General features: G+C 35.7%; 3 protein-coding genes across 6 annotated transcripts; 1 reads left to right on the forward strand and 2 right to left on the reverse strand.

Annotated features, from left to right (window-relative positions):
- Positions 1-396: 396 nt before the first annotated feature.
- LOC111809129 (putative glycerol-3-phosphate dehydrogenase [NAD(+)] 1, cytosolic) lies at positions 397-5150 on the forward strand. 2 transcript variants are annotated; one of them, XM_023695487.2, is made up of 6 exons: positions 397-462; positions 644-1648; positions 2522-2743; positions 3221-3468; positions 4526-4665; positions 4781-5150. In XM_023695487.2, exons 2-6 carry the CDS (start codon positions 1015-1017, stop codon positions 4905-4907), a joined length of 1371 nt encoding a protein of 456 aa, XP_023551255.2. In that variant the 5' UTR covers positions 397-462; positions 644-1014; the 3' UTR covers positions 4908-5150. The 2 variants fall into 2 exon arrangements, with proteins under 2 accessions (XP_023551255.2, XP_023551256.2); XM_023695488.2 differs by lacking the exon at positions 397-462 and having other exon boundaries at positions 508-1648.
- Positions 5151-5773: 623 nt separating this feature from the next.
- On the reverse strand, positions 5774-9056 carry LOC111808982 (mitochondrial phosphate carrier protein 3, mitochondrial). Its single transcript, XM_023695256.2, has 6 exons — positions 8604-9056; positions 7953-8314; positions 7834-7877; positions 6591-6805; positions 6358-6482; positions 5774-6261 (listed from the first exon to the last, which is right to left on the reverse strand). The coding sequence occupies exons 1-6, from the start codon at positions 8895-8897 to the stop codon at positions 6195-6197; spliced, it is 1107 nt and encodes a 368-aa protein (XP_023551024.1). The 5' UTR covers positions 8898-9056; the 3' UTR covers positions 5774-6194.
- A 1233-nt stretch (positions 9057-10289) lies between these two features.
- Positions 10290-19159, reverse strand: LOC111808916 (aspartokinase 2, chloroplastic). Of its 3 annotated transcripts, none has more exons than XM_023695156.2 (14): positions 18945-19159; positions 18204-18614; positions 18007-18089; positions 17886-17926; positions 16705-16859; positions 14660-14809; positions 14368-14463; positions 14104-14220; positions 13594-13713; positions 13418-13510; positions 13181-13303; positions 12449-12565; positions 11465-11527; positions 10290-10625 (listed from the first exon to the last, which is right to left on the reverse strand). In XM_023695156.2, the coding sequence occupies exons 2-14, from the start codon at positions 18606-18608 to the stop codon at positions 10521-10523; spliced, it is 1668 nt and encodes a 555-aa protein (XP_023550924.1). In that variant the 5' UTR covers positions 18609-18614; positions 18945-19159; the 3' UTR covers positions 10290-10520. The 3 variants fall into 3 exon arrangements, with proteins under 3 accessions (XP_023550924.1, XP_023550925.1, XP_023550923.1); XM_023695157.2 differs by having other exon boundaries at positions 13187-13303; positions 18204-18707; XM_023695155.2 differs by having other exon boundaries at positions 18204-18707.
- Between the last annotated feature and the right edge of the window lie 763 nt (positions 19160-19922).

Genomic DNA, 19922 nt, shown 5'->3' on the forward strand with positions numbered 1-19922 from the left:
TGCCAATAGAATTCTCAAATGTCAAACAAAGGACTCCAAAAGAAAAGGAGACGAGGCTCCTTGAAGGCATAATAAAAAATGACTAAGACTCCAAAAGAAAAGGAGTCGAGCCTCAATTAAAGGGAGGCATACTTTGTTCGATGGGAGGTGTTGGTGGATAAAAGTCCCACATCGACTAATTTAAGGAATGATTATGAGTTTATAATGAAAGAATTCTCCCCAAATGAAAGCCAAGAGAGTAAAAGAAATTATTTAACACAAAATTTAAATATTATTTGAAGTTTTTAAAAAGTTATTTTATTAGTGAGGTTTTGTGTTAGGAAACAAGCGCTTAATTTGGTGCCACGTCAGAGTCATCTATTTGCATTCCCCATTTTTATTGTTATCTGAATTTGATTTATAATAAAATTGAAGATTCTACGGCAGATTTCAGTTGATTTCATCTTCGGTTGAGCTTGCATGGTCATCTTTCTTCTTCTCAATTTTCTCTTTTATCTGTAAATTAATGGATTACATAATCACTTGGTCGAAAAGAAATTTGGATTGTTCTTGATTCAACGGCGCTGATTGTGCTTTTATTCGTATAACTTGGCTTCGAGTTTTTCATACAGTTGATTTTCTTTGTTGTCGATGTCATTTTCAGGTTACTTTGGGTAAAAGTTGAATTTGAAGAAGTAAAGGAAACTTCGAAGATCTTGTTTGACTGTTCCGTGGCGGCAGATTGTCAAATGCGCTGTTAAATTGCATTTCTGCACGCTGTATTACGCGGTTCTCGTCGGTGTCGATGAATCTGCATTTTAGGTCTCGAATTTCGCACGGATGTCGGTTTGTTTTGGTTCGATAATAGCTGGAGCATGAAAAAGCGAAATCACGTTTCGATTTCGGTACGTAAAAATTGTTTAGTTTCGGGAATCCATTTTTTTCCCCTATAAAACCCCGATTGAATTCGATTTAGAATCAAACCGTTTGAATCCGGAAGCTCGAATTCTGGTTGTGCAAGTTCGAAAGAAGAAAATGGTTGATACTATCGACGGAAATAGCCATACAAATGGCTCAATTCAGGAGGAGAAGCTTGACGATCTTCGTCGTCAATTTGGAAAAGCCGATGGGGATCCACTGAGGATCGTCGGCGTTGGAGCTGGTGCTTGGGGCAGTGTCTTCATTGCGATGCTGCAAGAGAGTTATGGTCATTTGAGAGAGAAAGTTCAGATAAGGATTTGGAGAAGACATGGACGAACAGTGGATAAAGAAACTGCAGAGCATTTATTTGAAGTGATAAATTCAAGGGAAGATGTGTTGAGAAGATTGATTAGGCGATGTGCATATTTGAAATATGTGGAAGCGAGATTAGGTGACAGAACTCTGTATGCAGATGAGATATTGAAAGATGGGTTCTGCTTGAATATGATTGATACGCCTCTTTGCCCTTTGAAGGTTGTCAACAATTTGCAGGAGGCTGTGTGGGATGCTGACATTGTGGTGAATGGCTTGCCTTCGACCGACACCCGTCAAGTGTTCGACGAAATGCGTAGGTATTGGAAAGAGAGATTAACGATGCCTGTTATCATTTCTTTATCAAAGGGTGTGGAGGCTGAGTTGGACCCTCAACCACGGATAATAACTCCTACTCAGATGATTAACAGCGCAAGTAAGATTGCTTCCTCTTGGTATCGTTTATATCCCTTGGTAGTGAAAAAACTATATTAACAGCTATAGTTTGAAGCTTCTATGTGTAGTAATAACTTAACGTGATGTGGTATCAGTGTAAGAGATCGAGATTTAATAGTCCACTTGTCTTCTTTTTATCTCGTATTTATAGTCCACTTGTTGGATGGGTATGGTTCAAAGACAAAGCTGAAGTTCTATGGAATTGTGCAACTAGGGCCTTACTTCAAGAATGTATTACATATATTTTGCACTAAGTTATTGGTTTGGAGGTTTCTAGGTTCAGTGGTGATCTATCTAACACCGAATTTGATAAGCTCAAGTTAATCGAGTTTAGGCTCAGGTCGAATGGGAACGATGAGAACGATGAGAAAGAAACTAGAAAGTAAATTCATTGCCTGAAACCTTTTTTTCTTGTATATTTTAATTATTGCATTGAATCAAATAGTATGGGTTTTTTATCCAGATATCTTGTAGTTCCAAGGGTTTGTGTGAAATCACACATTGGTTGGAGAGGGGAACGAAGCATTCTTTTTAAGGGTGTGGAACCCTCTCCCTAGCAGACGTGTTTTAAAAACTTTGAGGGAAAACCCAAAGAGGACAATATCTGACAGCGGTAGGCTTGAGCTGTTACAGTTTGTTTCTTGCTTATTGAGTCATATGAAAACTTGCACTCCCTAAATATGATCTTGGATAGTCAAAATATTTTGAGTCTTTGTAACTAAAAGATGCCATTGGGAAGGGGGAAACCCAAACAGGAGTATTTCTTTTCTTCCTTTTTTCCCCTTTGTTTACATGTGTGGACATGTGGGAACATACGGTATTGCCTTTAAGTTGTGACATTACTGATTTGCAGCTGGAGTTCCATCGGAGAACATTCTTTATCTTGGTGGACCAAATATTGCCTCGGAGATTTACAATAGGGAGTATGCCAATGCTCGAATTTGTGGAGCTGAAAAGTGGAGAAAACCCCTGGCAAAGTTTTTGAGGCAACCCCATTTCATTGTGTGGGACAATGGCGACCTTGTTACCCATGAAGTAATGGGCGGATTAAAGAATGTCTATGCCATTGGAGCCGGTAATGCTCATTTCCTATTTGTTTCTTGAATGTCTTAAACTATTTCATACTGCCACAAAAGACATGCCTTTATTGTTTGTCTGTTCATTCTGTGTCTTGGCTGCAACTTTTTATGATTCATCTAGTTCTTAGAAATATTTTGCCTAAATTAGTTCCAGATCTCTACTTACGATTAGGAAACCAAATATGAACGCATCAAATTTACTGAGATCACTGTAAAGTTTTTGTGAATGAAGGATTCAACTTCGTTTCTATGTTTTTTTACAATAGGAAAATGGACAGACGATCAAGATGTGTGTGGATCATTTAGAATCCAAACTTTTATTCTACCTCTTTCCTACGCTTGATTACTGTGATCAACGTCTGATTAGCTTTATTCTTATGGTGCATGGATGAAAAAATTATCACGTAATGGATGGATCTTCATTGTCCCAGCCTCTTTGGCTTAACACAGAAAAAATTGCATTTCTTCCACAGGAATGGTGGCAGCTTTAACAAAAGAGAGTGCCACCAGCAAAGCTGTATACTTTGCACACTGCACTTCGGAAATGATATTTATTACTCATCTATTGACTGAAGAACCAGAGAAGTTGGCGGGACCTTTACTGGCTGACACTTATGTTACTCTATTGAAAGGCCGTAATGCGTGGTATGGGCAAAAATTAGCTGAAGGAAAGCTGAGCCTCGAAATGGGTGATAGCATCAAAGGCAAGGGTATGATTCAGGTATGTTATTTATAAGCGATTTTGAAGGAGAACACCTTTTTTGGAGTATGTTACAGTTTGCTGAGAAGGTAGGATAGAAAAAAAAAAAAAATCTTCTTTCAAGCATCCTTAATCCCTCATCAACCGATTGAACAATCATAGCAACCCAACCCACAGCAACTATTGGCCCTTGGAAGCTCCCTTTTCCCATAGTACCACGTTTGGAAAGATCTCGACTTAGAACGTTGTAAGCTGTTCTTGGGTTAATACAAGTCCAAAGTCAAAAGTCTCGAATATCTACTTCGGAGCTGCTCTGGATATTTTCGATACTAAATACATGTTTCTTGTCCTTCTTACTTTTTGAATGTCCTACACCGTTTTGGTGATAAGTAGGGGGGCTTCTTTGGCTCGATCGTGTATGCATGCGTGTGTGTTATAGCATGGCAGCAGCATAATCTTGAGAAGGCAGGTTTGGGGAGGTGAAAATAGGGAGTAAGGCTTTGCCAAAATTGAGATTGATTTGAGTTTAATCTAAATTAGTTTTGAAAGAATCATGTCATCCTGAACTGAACCATAACCAACCTCAAACAACCCATCAACCCAACCAGTGAGGTTTCACATCGGTTGGAGAGCGGAACGAAACATTCCTTATAAAGGTGTGGAAACCTCTCTCTATCAGACGCATTTTTAGATCGTGAGCCTCACGGCTATACGTAACGGGCTAAAGCGGACAATATCTGCTAGCGGTGGCTTGGGCTTGTTACAAATGATATCAGAGCCAGTCACCGGGCAGTGTTCCAGCGAAGACACTGGCCCCTAAGGGGGTGCATTGTGAGATATCACATCAGTTGGAGAAGGGAACAAAACATTCCTTATAAGAGTATGGAAACCTCTCCCTAAAAGACGTGTTTTAAAACTGTGAGGCTGACGGCGATACGTAACAGACTAAAGCGGACAATATCTGCTAGCTAGCGGTGGCTTGGGCTGTTACACAACCCAGATTTCATGGGGCTATCTTTTTTTTTTTCTTTCTGAGATGTACATCGAGTGAATTGACAGAATGGGATGGTTCTGGCAGGGGGTTTCTGCGGTGAAAGCATTTTATGAATTGCTCAGTCAGTCCAGCTCGAGTGTTCTACACCGTGAAGATGAAAAGCCTGTTGCTCCAGTTAAGCTTTGCCCAATTCTAAAGATGCTCTACGGTATACTAATAACAAGGTACAAAGAGATTCAGTTCAGTTGCTTTTGTTCTCTCTGGATTTTGTAAGGGCACATGGAACAAGCCCCCCATGAAAACCTGCCTGATAATTACTTTCATTCTTTGAATATTTAGGGAGTTTTCAGCAGAGGCCATTCTCCAAGCCCTGAGGGACGAAACGATAACCGATCCTCGAGATCGTATCAAGATTGCACAAACTCATGTTTTCTATAAGCCATCGCTTCTCGGACAGCAACGTTAACAGCAATGGTCTTGAGCAACTTCTTCCTTCTTTTGTGTAGTCTTGTTCATGTTCACTTGGAATGTAGACCTTTAAGGAGAGAGAATTTTTGTTGGGTATATTTTCTTTGTAAGAGAATTTTTGTAGCGTATAAGGTTTGGTTTCCCCTTTTTGTATAGGGTATTGAAGCTTGAAGATTGCCGTAGATGATGATGGAGAGAATATACCTTTTAACTATTTGAAATATGTTCGAGTTAACTTTCACTTCTACATCTTACTGTACTAACTAATGAGTTTATATTTATAACTCTTAGATATAAGATATCGAGTAAGAACGTAAATACGTGTAGGCAACCAGTCTATTCGTTGACTGTAGATTCAATTTCTAGTCGATACATATATGTTATCACGAAAAAGTACGTTCGTTGACTGTAGATTCAATTTCTAGTCGATACATATATGTTATCACAAAAAAGTACATACTGTACGGTACGTACTTATACATGTTGAATAAATTTGAATAAATAGTTGGATATACGTGAATAAATTAGTTGGATAAATTATCTTTATAGAATGAGAGAATAAATATAAACAAAGAAATTGAAAAAAGAAAAATTAATGAATTATACGACGTCGTTTATCAGGGGATGGGCCGGGTCGAATAAAAGCCCGACTGGTATGAGAACGGGTCATAGTTTCGTAAATACAGAACGAGGGGAGAGAGAGAAGAGTAGAAAATTCATGAAGTTTAAAAATTATAAATTTATATTCAATATGGAAATACCTATCCATACATTAAAAACATTTGAGTGATTTATTTATTACTTTTTTTTTTTTTTTTTTGCCTTGAAAGAAAATCCTTCAAGGTAAATTCGGAACAACCCTAGTAAAATCGAAGGGTAAAAATGGCAGTAATTTTGAGAGATGAAAACTCAACCAAATGGCGAAGTTTCTTCCTAACCCACAACAAGATACGTCATATTCTCATGGTTCTTCTAGACCATCAAACTGCAATTCTCTATCTGAATTCTGAACTACTTACTACAAACAAATGAGTATCCCAAGCTAGCAAGGATGAGAGCAAAACCATCCCTGGTCGAACAAACTCGATGAATCCTGAGTAAAAAAGAAAAAACAAGAATACGAAAATCGAATGGAAAACGGTCTATCCATTCTATGGAAGATATAATTCCGACTTTGAGGTCTATAAGCATCATTCTAAAGGTTATGTTTATTCAATACCTATGAAGAGGTTTCGCCCCAACTTGTAAAAACAACGAAACTCCGGTTGGTTGATCACGTATCACTTCACGCCTTTGTGAGCTCAGCAGCAGCAGGTGCGGGGGCAGCAGGTGCAGGGCCACCAGTAGTAGGTCTGGTCAAAAGAAAATGACAATGTGACTGATGGTTCTCAAATGAGAATGGGAATGGGGGGAAATTCAAGAAGGTTTAGGCTTTGGGATGAACTTACAGTCCAACAAAAACTTTGAATGCATCGTAGATACCCCATTGAGCACCAGTAAGAGTTCCAATCATCACAATTCGGAGGGGTAGTCCACGAGTGAAGAGACCCCATAACCCGAGCTTCTTGACAGCCTATGGAATGAAAAACCAAAAGTTAAAAAAATAAACAAATAAAAAAAAAAAAAAAGTGGAACGATAATCAATCGAGCACAGCTCCATTTTAAAGGAGGCAGCACTCACATCACCAACGGTTGCTCCTTTGGCATTGTTGAGGAACGACACGAGATTATCAGCGGGATGAGACACGATAGCACAGAAAACACCAGCCACATATCCACCAGCAAAACTAACACCAAGCTGGAGAGATTTGCTGCACTGGTCTTTTGGCCTGGGAATGGCATACTTGTATAGCATCTCAACTATTGTCTCAAAGGATGCAAACTTCATCATTGTGTCTGAAAGAGACGCACAGGTCATTAAGAATAGCTAAATAAAACAAGTTAAATTCATAGCAATCTATGAAAAAATAGAGAAACCTAAGCTTTGCAAAGCAATTAGTACAACCCATGCTCAAATGGTTGAGGTCAAGGGATGAAACATTATCTTTTGTCCAGAAAAATAGTGCAATCAGAGCAATAACTGAACATCTTCACATATAAATCTTCTTAAATTCTCTCCACTTGAAGATACAAAAAATACAGAGAGATACAGTACAAAACTCCTAAAGTCATACAACATCACTATCAAACAACAAGAAAGACCCTGGAATGCCAAATGTAATTAGTTGTGTGGTGCACCAGACAATGCTCCTAGACATGATACATTAACGACCAAACATCTATCAAACCAGTAGCAACTTCCAAAGCATCATCAAACGAAAATGATCGCCAACAATAATTCATGGCCCCACCAATTAAAAAATTGAAACAAAGTAAACCAAATAACTTCAATTGTTTCATCACAAAAAGAAAACGGGGGGAAACCAATAATAAAAATGGAAACGTGACAAAGCATCTGAATACAAGCACATCGTCAAAACAGAAAATGGAATAACCCATGTTTCATTTCAAAGAAAACAGAAAATGAATACTTCAATATCGTCCTTGCTTCATACTACTTTTCAATATTCCCAGGAAAATCCGAAGTTCTATCATATAGCTGGGATACACAATTGTCACATTTCAAAGTCAGTTTTCACTTTGATTTCCATAGTACAAAGCAGATATTAAAATTCGTATACAAGTTTAAGTTTCCATTGGGATTCAAACATAGAGAAACACAAATTCTTACCTGATAAAATCTTGAATTATAGGAATGTGCTTGTACTAATAGCTAAGCATACCAAATTTAAAGTTGATTTCACCATAATTTCAAGTTTGATATATATACGTGAGAGTATATGATCATTTAAATCAAGAAAATGCAACAAGAACAAAAGGTGCACATAGAACTGACAAACAAGAATAGCTCGTTTTGAACTTACATGGAATCTGGCGACCCCATAGTGGAACTAAACCCTTGTACAACCTGCAATTACAAACGAGTTGGAACTCATTAATCCATTAAAATATCCAAAAACACTTGAATCATTGATAGACGCACCCTAGTGTTCCTTCAGATCTGACAAATTTGGGAAGTCCATCAGACAGTCCTCTAGCAAAACCAGGCTGAGTTTGAACCCGAACCTTCACGGCTTCAAAGGGGCAAAGTGCAATATCAGCAATCACCTCAGCAGATGCAGAACCGGCAAGGTAGATCAAGGTCTTGTACTTCGTTGCGTACTCAGGTCCAGCAATATCAGAGTAATACTTCTTAAAGAACTCGTAGAAGCCAAACTTGCAGGCACCCTGTGCACTGTAGCCAAGGAGGGTAGGCACCCAGCCCCTGAAGAAACCCCTCGCACCCTGCTCCTTGAGCAAAACCCCGAAACCAGACGAAATGCTTTTGTATTTCGCAGGGTCAATCTGAATAAGCATAATACTGGCGTTACATTCTTAATTAGAAAATCCATTACAAATACTAGGGTGGCTCAAAGTATATCAGCCAAGTTTTAGATCCGATCCGTACAATTCAAAAACCCCAGAAAAACAAAAACCTCCTAACAAAGCTAGAAAAATCACAGATCTGTCGGAATATAACCGAATCAGAGAAAGATGACAAACATTTCAAAAACCTCACACACATACACAAGTTTACCCAAACAGAAATGTAAACACAAGGAGAAAAATGATGAGAAATCCAAGCTAACCGAACCTGCATATTGCATTTAACCAAATCAAGAGGAGTAACAGCCATGTGCGTGAGACCACAGCTGAGAATTCCACCAAAAGTACAAGCAGCGTAGAAGGCCGGCGAGTACATCTCGATCTTCTTAGACGGCTCGCTGGGAGCGGGAATGACAAAGCTCTTAGGAGAAGAAGAAACGCCATCGAGAGTGGGTGGAGACTGAAGCATCTTCTTCAAGGGGAGGGTTCGAGTGGAAGAAGAGGAAGAGTAGAGGAAGTTGGGGATGAGAGATTGGCGAGAAGGTTTATCAGAGAGCGCCATTGGAGATGGGATTCAGAGCAGAAAGGAAGCAAAAATTCCAACAATGGAGAAGAAGAGAACTCTCTCTCTCTCTCTCTCTCTCTCTCTCTCCCAAACCCAAACCCTCGGAGCCAAATGCTTTGAATTCTGTCTGCGAGTGAACTGAAGAAATGGGGCTTTACCGTTTGGGGTTTCTTTTATAGTCAACGGGCAGATATGACGCTACCCGGACTCGCGTGAGGCACACGCGCTAAATGGTCGCTTGATGATTCCAAATTCCACACTTTTATTAGGATTCAAGAATCAACGGCTGCGATTGAGTCTGGAATGCGCCATTAACAAGAGTATATTCTTACATATGCAATTGTCTGATTTGATTGCAGGTGAAATTAATGTCTAAATCAAATATCCCATTTTCTTCCTTTTAAATTAGTTTTCTGAATTTATTTTTCACTTCAATATTGAAATTTTTTTAAAGAGATTTTAAAACTAATTTTAGGTTAAATTATAAATTTGCTTTCGGCCGACAATATTCCCTATTCTAACTCGGAAAGCATAGCCAATTGAAAATTGTAAGCAGTGTTCGAAAGAGTTATTGTCTACCACTTAATCTCTACGGTAGAATCAGTCAAGTATAAGATTTAAAAGTTAAAATAGAATTTATTCATGCAATTCTCGTAATATATTTATAATTTAATCATAATTTTAAATGATCCATAATTTTTACAAAATGAAGTTAATGCATTAAAAAATCAATTTAATTACATCAATTTAATATATGTTTATTAATAAACTTAAGTATATGATTATATGTTTATTACAATATAATATTTAAAAGGGTTAATATTCCTTTTGTCAAGAAGCATGTTTTTAAATTTTTTTTAAATCAATTTAATATTTAATTAGTTTTTGGTCGTGTGAAATTGTTATTAACAATATAAAAGTTAAAATTTAAAATAATGAAAAAAAAAGTGTCAAAATTTGAATTCAAGAGGAGAAGGTAGAGGTCATTAAAATTTCAACTTAGATTTTGTTTAGTTCTTCAGTTTTTTTTTTTTTTTTTTTTTTTTTTTTTGAAATTTAAAATTAATTTCTATTCCAATTGATGACAATGGTCTCATTCGGTTGCAATTTCGTTTTTTATTTTTTATTTTTTGAAATTCAATTTTGTCTACTCTCAATTACTTTAATATGATTTTCAAAATTTAGCTTAGTTTTTAAAAACTTATTTTATTTTTAAAATTTGATTAAAAATTCAAATATTTACTTGAAAACGAAAAAATAAACAAAATTAAAAAAAAAAACGGTCGAAATTATAATTATAACTATTATTTATAAATTGTCTCAATAAAACCATAATTATAACATTTATGAAACTCAGTGTACACCATAAAACCATAAACCCTAATTCTATTTTCCTTTTCTTTTTTCTGAATTAATTAAAATACTACACAATTACCAGCAAAGTCTCATGTAATCAAAACCAATAGAAAAAACTAACTCAACTTGCCTGTATTATACCGATTGCTATGGTTGCGCCTTCCTCGTATTGTTGAAAAATACAGCTTCTCGAGACGAAAAAATGGCCTTAAATGCCCATGCAGTGATACTTACTTGCTGAGACTCAACCATTTCAGATATGAATCATTTTGCATCTAATTTGAGTTCATCGGTCACGAAGAAGACCGAATGGAGAGCCCGAACGCATTGCTCTGCTTCGTTGTCATTTACGATCAATGAAATATTGACCTGCCAAGTGGACAACAAAATGAATCAGCTATATGTATAGAAATCAAAAGGCTGAATAACAAAAAAGTTCTACTTTCATAAACGTTTTAAAACTACCATTAGAGTAGACATCGGTTAATTAAAAATGGGAACTGGAACCTAAAATGGGTGTAGCGTTGACTTGAAATACTGTGACAGTATTTGAGTCCCAATTTCTCCAAGTTACCGCTACACGTCTCAATTTTGTCCAACATTCTAATAGGTTTCTAGTCCGCAGATAACAAAGTTCAAGAGGATATTTTGCTATTTAGCCAAATCAAAATATGAAATTTAATGCAGTTTCATGAACCATGGTGAACATACTACAAGCATTTCCAAAACTGACGAGCAATTGCATAAATTGGGAGAGGCATGAAGCAATCAGCATTACATTACAATGATTTCTATACCACACATTTTACTACATAGATTGGGAATAAGTTCCTTAAGTCCACATGGCTCTCTTGTCATGGCATTTCTTATTTGGTTTAGAAAACCAAGCTCGTTAACCACAACGATCTTCTTTTTATTGTATAATCCAGGAGTTGCAACCTACTCCTTATATTATCCTCATGGTTAATCTCACACATCTCGGAGGAGATTTCATCCACTTTAAGAGTGGAGTTCCCAGAGACGAGAAGAGTTTTAAATTATCAAAATTTTCACCTAGATATTACTGTCGTGGCCACCTCGAGGTAATCAAGCCTATATTTCTAATATGAATTCATATGCAGACACCTTAGATACACTTTTGTGATGGACAAGTGATTAATGTGCATGAGAATGGATTGTTGATGTGAGGTATGAACAGAAGAAGATACCTTAGAAGCACCCTGGGATATCATTTGAACATTTACCCCATTGGTATGAAAAACGTGAAATGCCTGTCACAAAGTTATGCATTAGAAACAAGCCAACAGAAAGATGCTTGATAACTCAAAATCATGCAGGTAGATTATATTTGCAAATAGGATGAATTATTATTATAATATTCCAGGAAGCCCAGACACGTATACGTCCCGACACACTTCAAACACATGTCTAACACACTAAAAATGTGTCTGCATTTAATATGTTTTTTTCTAATTTGGACATGGCTAGAATATATTTACCTAAAAATTACGAAAAAATAGAGATTTTCTTATAGATTGAATCCTCCTTACATATTGATCATGATTTCAAATATTATTAGTTGACTTTAACTTTGTATGTTTTCAGTGAAGTATATATTGATTCTATGTTAGAGAAGTATTAATATAACAATACAAACATATATGTCCTCAACTGTCAGTGCCTACTTTTTTAGAAATTCTGTGTCCATGTCCCGTTGGCTGTGACTGTGATTCTTAGATAATTGAACTATTTTTTATGCATATAATAGCAAAAAAAAAAAAAAAAAAAAAAAAGTAGAATGCAAATACTCCGATGAAGTTACTGATCTTTGGGCACAAAAATTCTGCCCAGTTCCGAAATAAACTTCTATGTTGAGCAGAATTCTTCTTTGGAAATTTGATAAAATCCATAAACATTCAATTGGATTGAACAAGAACATAAAGGCCACGTTCGATAACGATATTTCAAAAACAAAAAATAAATTTTGATTCTTTTTCAGTTAAAAAATTTAGGCTATGGTTTTAAATATGGTTCACAAATAAAAGTGCTAGAAAATATGCATAATTTGAGAAACAGAAAACTAAAAAGAAAAAAGTTAATAAACGGGACTAAATAAATTATATTTTGTGCAGAAAAGTGAATTTGTGCGTGTGTGTGTGTGAATTAAGTGGGGAGACAACTAGATGCAGCACCTTTTCCAGTATCAGTGATGACCTTTGAACATTCCCTATGAGAGAAATAATTGATCTATGCTGAAGCAGTTTCACAACAGCAATTTTCTCAAGTTCTTCCACCACATGGTCAAGCTCCTGCCAATAGGATATAAAGGTAACGCCAATCAGCTGTAGTGTGCTGAGATTTTGATTGTTGAACATAAATGACAAATGCAGAGTTAAGTATCAAAACTAGCATGATAAACTATTCATACAATAGATGCTACAGTGTTTTCACGGTGAAAGAAAACACAATAAGCCTCTCAATCACCTTCAGGCTAGAGGGGAAGGCAATGTCCGAGTGAATTGACATGCACATAAATGAATAAATTAAATTATACATAATGATAATTCGTAAGAAAACAGAACCACATGAATATGAAATCCTTGAAAATAAGTAAAAACATATAATACCATGGTTTCATGGCTTTAAATCAAAATTATAACGTATAAAAGATTAAGTTAACAAGAACAAATATTTTAAATAAAAAATTAAAAAACAAGAGGAGAACATAAAAAATTACTCACATTTTTAATTCTTTGAAATAAAACAGAGGAGAGAAAGCCAGGTTTTCTAGAAAAAAACAAAAGGAAAATAAAATATGAGAGAGAGGCAGACAGAGAGCAACAGTCCAAAACAAGAGAGAAAGCAGGAACTAAAAAAAAGTGGAAAAACAAAGATCGCGAATAATAGAGTATATAGTTTCATACGCTTGCCTGCTGGATGAGCTCTCTGCTCCAAAGCTTCGATGGATCCAAGGTCAGGGATAAACTGACTTCACTAGTAGCAACCACATCAACTGATATGCCCAAATCCTCGAAGATTGCAAACACCTGTACTTATAAGGACCGACACACGCCAGAAGAAGAAGAAAACGAATAAGATATCCATTAAAATTAGCAATAATTCAATAAGGCCACTTGGAAAAGAACTAAACACTTCCTCACCTTGGCAAGAAAACCATATTGACCAAGCATGCGAGTGCTCACAATATCCAACATGGTTACATTGCGTTTCAAAACAATACTTGTCAGCACTGCCTACAATTGAGAACATAAAAAGTAGTTTCAAGGACTATACAAGCGATAGTTTTTCCTTTTCAAGAAATCTAAGTGCTACAGACCTTGCTCATATCTCTGTTCCGAGTGATGAGAGTACCAGGAGCTTGAGGATTATATGAATTTTTCACCCGAACAGGAATATCACCCTCCCTAGCTGGTCGCATTGATTGTGGATGCAGAACCTACAAAAGGAACCACAAAAGGGTAAACCAAAAGAAGACCAAAGTTGGTGATCAGCCCACAATTTATGCACGTCAAGCATAATGAACCACTTAGGGGGTCACGTACAAGGGAAAGTAATAAATTTCATGACAGAACACACACAAATAAGATCCCTCATTGTGTATTTAATTCATAAGTATGTAGAAGGCCCTGAATAGAGGAAATTAAAGTCGGGAATGGTAGGAGTAAGTGACGCGTGAAAAGCAATATATAGTTTGAACATTTCAAAGAGCTAGATATTAAGGTGTGCCCCACCTAAATCAACTAAGACAAATAACGGTTTAAACTTCATAGCTAAGACAACAAATAGGTAGATTGACAATTCCACCAAGTCAAATGCAAGTAATCACCTGAGCTCCAAAATAAGCAAGCTCAGCTGCCTCATCAAAAGTCAAAAAGGGAACAGGCTCTGCCCCTGAATAAATATTAGGGTCACATGTCAAAACACCATCAACATCTTTCCACACCTGCGAAGCACAAAATTAATTTATTATCTCCAACTTTTAAAAAAATAATAAAATAAAAACTAGAAGCACCCTTCTAAACAAATAATGAAAATGAAACACAAAACAGTAAACGGCATTTCCAAAACTTATTTAACAAGAGGCTGCAACCTGAATCTCCCGCAATCCAAGTGCTTTGCCTATGGTAGTAGCAGTCAAATCACTACCACCCCTTCCCAATGTAGTCACTGCACATGATCTCCAGCCCTTAAATTGAAAAAAAAAAAAAAAGAAATGATTGCATTTTAGTTTTTTTTTTTTTTTTTTTTCTGGAAAAGAAACAAATTCTCATGGTAGCAATTTCTTATTTTAGGATAGAAATGATTGCATTATCTTCAAGACTCAAAAAGATCCAATCCTTCAAAATGGACAAACAATAAAGTAAAATGGTTCGTTGAAAGACCTTTCCAAGGAAGCCAGTAACAATAGGAATAGCAGGATCAGAATTCCAATCACCAAGTAGCCTTTTTGCAACAGCAGGATAGGTTGCTTCCAAAATGTCAGCATTTGTGAAGTCATCCGTGGTGATGAACCCTATTTCAAATGCATCGTACTGCAAAAGTGGACATTATCACAAGTTGTTGTCATTGTCAAACACAATTGATCGTGGAATACTGGAAAACTTTGTTTTTTTTTTTTTTTTTTTTTTTTTTTTTTTTTTTTTTTTTTTTTAATTTCTTACTCTCTCTCTCTCTCTCTCTCTCTCTTTGGCTATAAGTGAGTGTTCGGAGTAAGCTATTGTGATAACTGAAACCACTATAAAATATTAGAAAGCAGATTAAGTTTTTAAGGTGACAAGGGAAATAACAGTCTTCTACATGAGAATTAGTTTTGTGTATATATATTAAAAATAAAATAAATAAATAACCTCTAAAAATAATAACATTGACTAGGTAGGGGGTATATTGAAAGACAATGTCTTCGGGAAGGAATTTTTTAGGTATCTTCCTCTCCCCTGCAAATAGAGTAAACCACAGAGAAATTCCCTCCTTGTTGAGATATCTACTGCGATACTATGAAAGCCCACAGAGTACTTACAATATCAAAAGGAAACTAAGATGACATTCACAAAAGAAAAACCAAATATAAAGACAATACTCCAGCACATTTGTGAGAGCTGGAAATCCTATCCTTCAAGCCTCAGCTTCAATCTGATCTCTCACACCTCGACCCTAGCCATCCAAAACCCTACATAAGCCTCTCCTGACCCCACCAACTGCCTTAACAAACTTCACGTTCCACTAACCAACTGTCATGTGTGAATTCCACGAGTTCTTACAATATCAAAAGGAAACTAAGATGACATTCACAATAGAAAAACCAAATAGAAAGACAATTCTCCAGCACATTTGTGAGAGCTGGAAATCCGATCCTTCAAGCCTCAGCTTTAATCTGCATCTCTCACACCCAAACCTAGCCATCCAAAACCCTACATAAGCCTCTCCTGACCCCACCAACTGCCTTAACAAACTTCACGCTCCACTAACCAACTGTCATGTGTGAATTCCCCTTTTTATCCTTCCTTTCATACACATAGATTAATCGGAGGTCTCAAAGAATCTTGTGCTAGATTGCCAAACCAAATTGTTTGCCAGATATTTAAAAGTTTGCCTTCTCAGTTCTTTACTTTTGTTTTGTTTTTTTTAACCAAACATTTCCGCAGAGATCGCTAGTTTAGGCTTCATGATTGTGTCTCAGACTAACATATAAAAATTACTGAAGGTGAGAATCAAGCACAAACGATCCTACCTTTATCCCAAGAAAAAGCAATAATTCCTCAATGACACTCCTGACTCCAGTAGGGGTTCAATTACTAAAGAAAAAATGATAACAAACCAATCCCTACTTTAGAATCCAATACCTACTGGCTAAGATGCACGGACACTTTAGTTTGGCTAGTGTGTCCATGTTCAACATGCCGGACACTTGGACGCTCCAACACTTGCTGCATATTGGACACTTGTCAATGTAATAGATGTGTTAGATACTAGTTGTACAAAGTCAAAATAGGTCCAACATTTGTTAGACATGCATCAAGCACTTGTTAAGTAAACTAAATAGACACATATATGATAAAAATAAGGAATTTTGGGAGCAAAATACATCAAATTGATCTTTTAAGCATATAAATGCATACACTCACTGACTTTGAATTTCTTTCTTGTTTAAAATTATATATACTATAAAATGTAAATTTTAATAAATGTGTCTTTGTTGTGTCAATGTCCGTGTCCAAGATTTTAAAATACAATGTGTCACAGTGTCCATATTGTATCCATGTCTCATATCCTTACTTCTTAGCCTACCGGGAATAGTTTCTTTTTTTTCTGTTAATTTTACACTAACACTAAAGGTTAAATATAAATGGAAATACTTTAACTACTTTGAGTCTATAGAATAGATCATACATGTCCAACACATTAAACGATAAAAGGAACAGATGCATACTTGACGGGCTTTGACACCGATCCTATTTAAATAAGCAGCAAAAATCCTCGTAGACATGCACTCCCCAAAGGAAACTAAGTAATCTCTTGTTCGAAGAGTTAATTCTTTCATCATAGCAATTCCCTTGAGTAGTTGCTCCAACTCATCGAGGTGATCTGCAACGTGATTATGTATTATATATGTATATAACAAATATGATCAAGGTATTATTGCTGTAAAATTTTAAAGTATAAATGTCATCATTTGCAATGCTTATGCTATTGCATGATTTATGATCCTGATATCAATAGAAACGAATCTGTAGGAAATGCATTAGATTGTCACAATGGAACATGAAAAGGGGTTATAAATTCAAGCCATCAGATGAAGATATCCCTTTCTAACATATAGATATTTGCATCGTCATGCTCATATATTCCAGCATGCATAACCTAAGGCAATCAGAATATAAAAAACAAGGTACCGAATGCAAATGGAAGACCAATCAAGAAATGCTACAGAACTAATCTTATACTTTCATTGCTGCCACTTCGACAGGAAAAATTTTAGATACCGCTGGTGCACAACAATAGATAATATTATCACCAGATTGTAGGATGACAAAACAGCAACCTAAATTAGAAATTTCCAGATAAACCACAATCTCTGCATATTAATGCAAGGTGTTCATAAAGACTCTCAACAAGCATAAAAGCAAGTTGATCAACTACTCAGTTTTTTTCTTCTTAAAAATATTGATTTTTCTTTCAGACACTGAATTGATATTTGCAAGTTGATGCTCAACAATGCATAGTAATTCGATAATTTCTAAATGCGATCCTCGGTATATGTAATAATTGATCCTTCTAAATTTTATACCAAGAATATAAAAGGAGAAATAGGATCAGTCACCCCATTCTCATTCGTACTCATCATTATTGTTCAGCTTATTCTTCTTGCTTACATCTTGTTGAAAAAGTAAATATTTTATTCATTCCTCAATCCCAAAGACTATTAACTTTTGTTACTTTCTATATTCTATTCACTTTTTCTTATCAGTTCGTGCTAGCCTAAAATTTATGCTTATTCCAGAAAACAACAGACAAAATTAATAAGAAAGTATCAAGCTGGAGGAAAAAAGAGAGACAGCAAGAATATGAACTATTAAATTAACAAGTTTCAAGCACAAAAATAAAGCTTACTTGCAATAATAGACCTGTCAACTCCAAGCTCATCTGCAGTCCTAAAAACAACATGACAACGCCCTGTGAGGATGATTTACGACATTATTGAGAAGTGGCTTGAAGGACTCAAATTTCTTACTTCAGATGCAACTCTTTTATGAATTTCATCTCTTCAATATCCGATGCATTAGTAGCACCACAGCTAACAGCCTTTTCTCCAGCCTATTAAGTTAAGCATGGAACTTTGAATCAACACGACGGGAGTGTATTGAAAGAGAATAAAACACCTTTCTACATATATAATAAGTAGAGAAATTTGGAAGAGCAAGTGCATACCAGCAAAAGTTTGTTGGTTGTCTTTCCCATGGCCGAGAGAACAATCAGTGGCCGCTCCTCAGGGAAGCTGCGTATAAGTTCAGCAACCTCTATCATTCTCTCTGCAGAAGCCACTGACGAGCCACCAAACTTCATGACACATGTAAAATGTTGCTCGTTTTCCACAGAACTTCTAGACTCGATTACTTTTTTGTCAAGCACGTCTCCAAGTCTTACTTCGCATCTGACTCTCGAACCTGCACGTCTAAAAGATAATCTTTTCCCATTCGTGTACAATCCAGCACTTCGCGCAATGGATGACACAAAATGAAGATGCGGAGACAGTGAACGTTGGCAACGAAGTGTTCTACTCATAGAGACAGGGCAAAAAGTTGCGCCTCCAAGAAGATTCAATGCGCCTTCCATGAGTTACTTCGACAAATCACAATAGTTCAACACAATTAATTTTCGAAAACCTTGAATAGAACTCTTTTTGATTCAAATACTTCAAAACTGCAGCTCGATCTGTACATTCCACAAAGCAAACAGTCAATTCGAAGAATGTCCACAACCACAAAACTCAACCAGAAGCCATTAATAGCCACCTTAACTCTCATTTTCCCCCATTTTCAACATGCAAGTCAGTAAACAAATCAATAAATGAATCGCATATATTAAAACAAGCAAATCGCTCCATTCTTCTTCAAAACAGCCAAACACCTCCAAGCGTATTCCTCAAGAACCAAAAATAAGGAACAGTACCTCAATGACTGAGCTCCAAGGATTGAGTAGGGGAAATTCTTCAGATAACAAAGCCAGGATCGAGATTGCGAAACTACAAAATGAAAATACTTCTCGTATTCCCTCGGAAAAATGCTCGGAGTACTCCGGTTTACGGCTCCGACGACTGAAGGGAATGCGAGGGAATAGCGACACAGAAAGCCAGAGGCGGCGCCCGTTACAATTTTAAGAATCAATTAATCAGTTTGTCCAAAAATAAATAAATAAATAAATAAATAAAAATGGTCAGAGATTTTCCACAAAGCCAAAAGAATAATTTTGAAAGTCCATTAAAAAAAATAAAAGTTGAATATATATATTAAATTAATAAAAATATTTATAAGTATTTTATATTTTATCTAATTTCAATAATATTTCTAACCCATCAATTCTAAAATTTTAATAGTATTTCAAAATATATAATATATTTAAATTTATTATTAGGCACAATATTTAAAAGAGTTATTCTATAACTTTGCATTAATATCGACTTTTACAAAAAAAATAATAATAATAAATCTCCTACCGTCAATATATAAAAAAAAATAGTCGCTTCAAACATTTTATTTTTTTAATTTAATAATATAATGTTTTTTAATAATATTAAAAAAGTTAAAAATATATTAATGAAACATTTAAATGCACGTCGAAGAATATTTTTTAAATTTATTTCAAAGTTCAAATGTATTTTTTAAATAAAATATTAAAAAATTCAAGGCTAATCATAAATTAAATTGACAAATTTAAGCCATTTTTCTTAGTTTTTTTTCTTTATAAATTTGGGAAAGCTTATGATGATGGTTCGAATGTCTGTCAAAATTCAAATAACTTACCTGTCATCAATGACCCATAATTCAATTATAAACGGGTGACTTTATACTACCATCAGTCTCAAGTATAACCCGATTTAGTTTGACTGTTTAACAAATTGTGTGCCTTGACATCCCATAAAATAAACAA

This window comes from Cucurbita pepo, chromosome 13 (genome assembly GCF_057944985.1).
Source record: "Cucurbita pepo subsp. pepo isolate OVF chromosome 13, ASM5794498v1, whole genome shotgun sequence".
Taxonomy (NCBI): domain Eukaryota; kingdom Viridiplantae; phylum Streptophyta; class Magnoliopsida; order Cucurbitales; family Cucurbitaceae; genus Cucurbita; species Cucurbita pepo.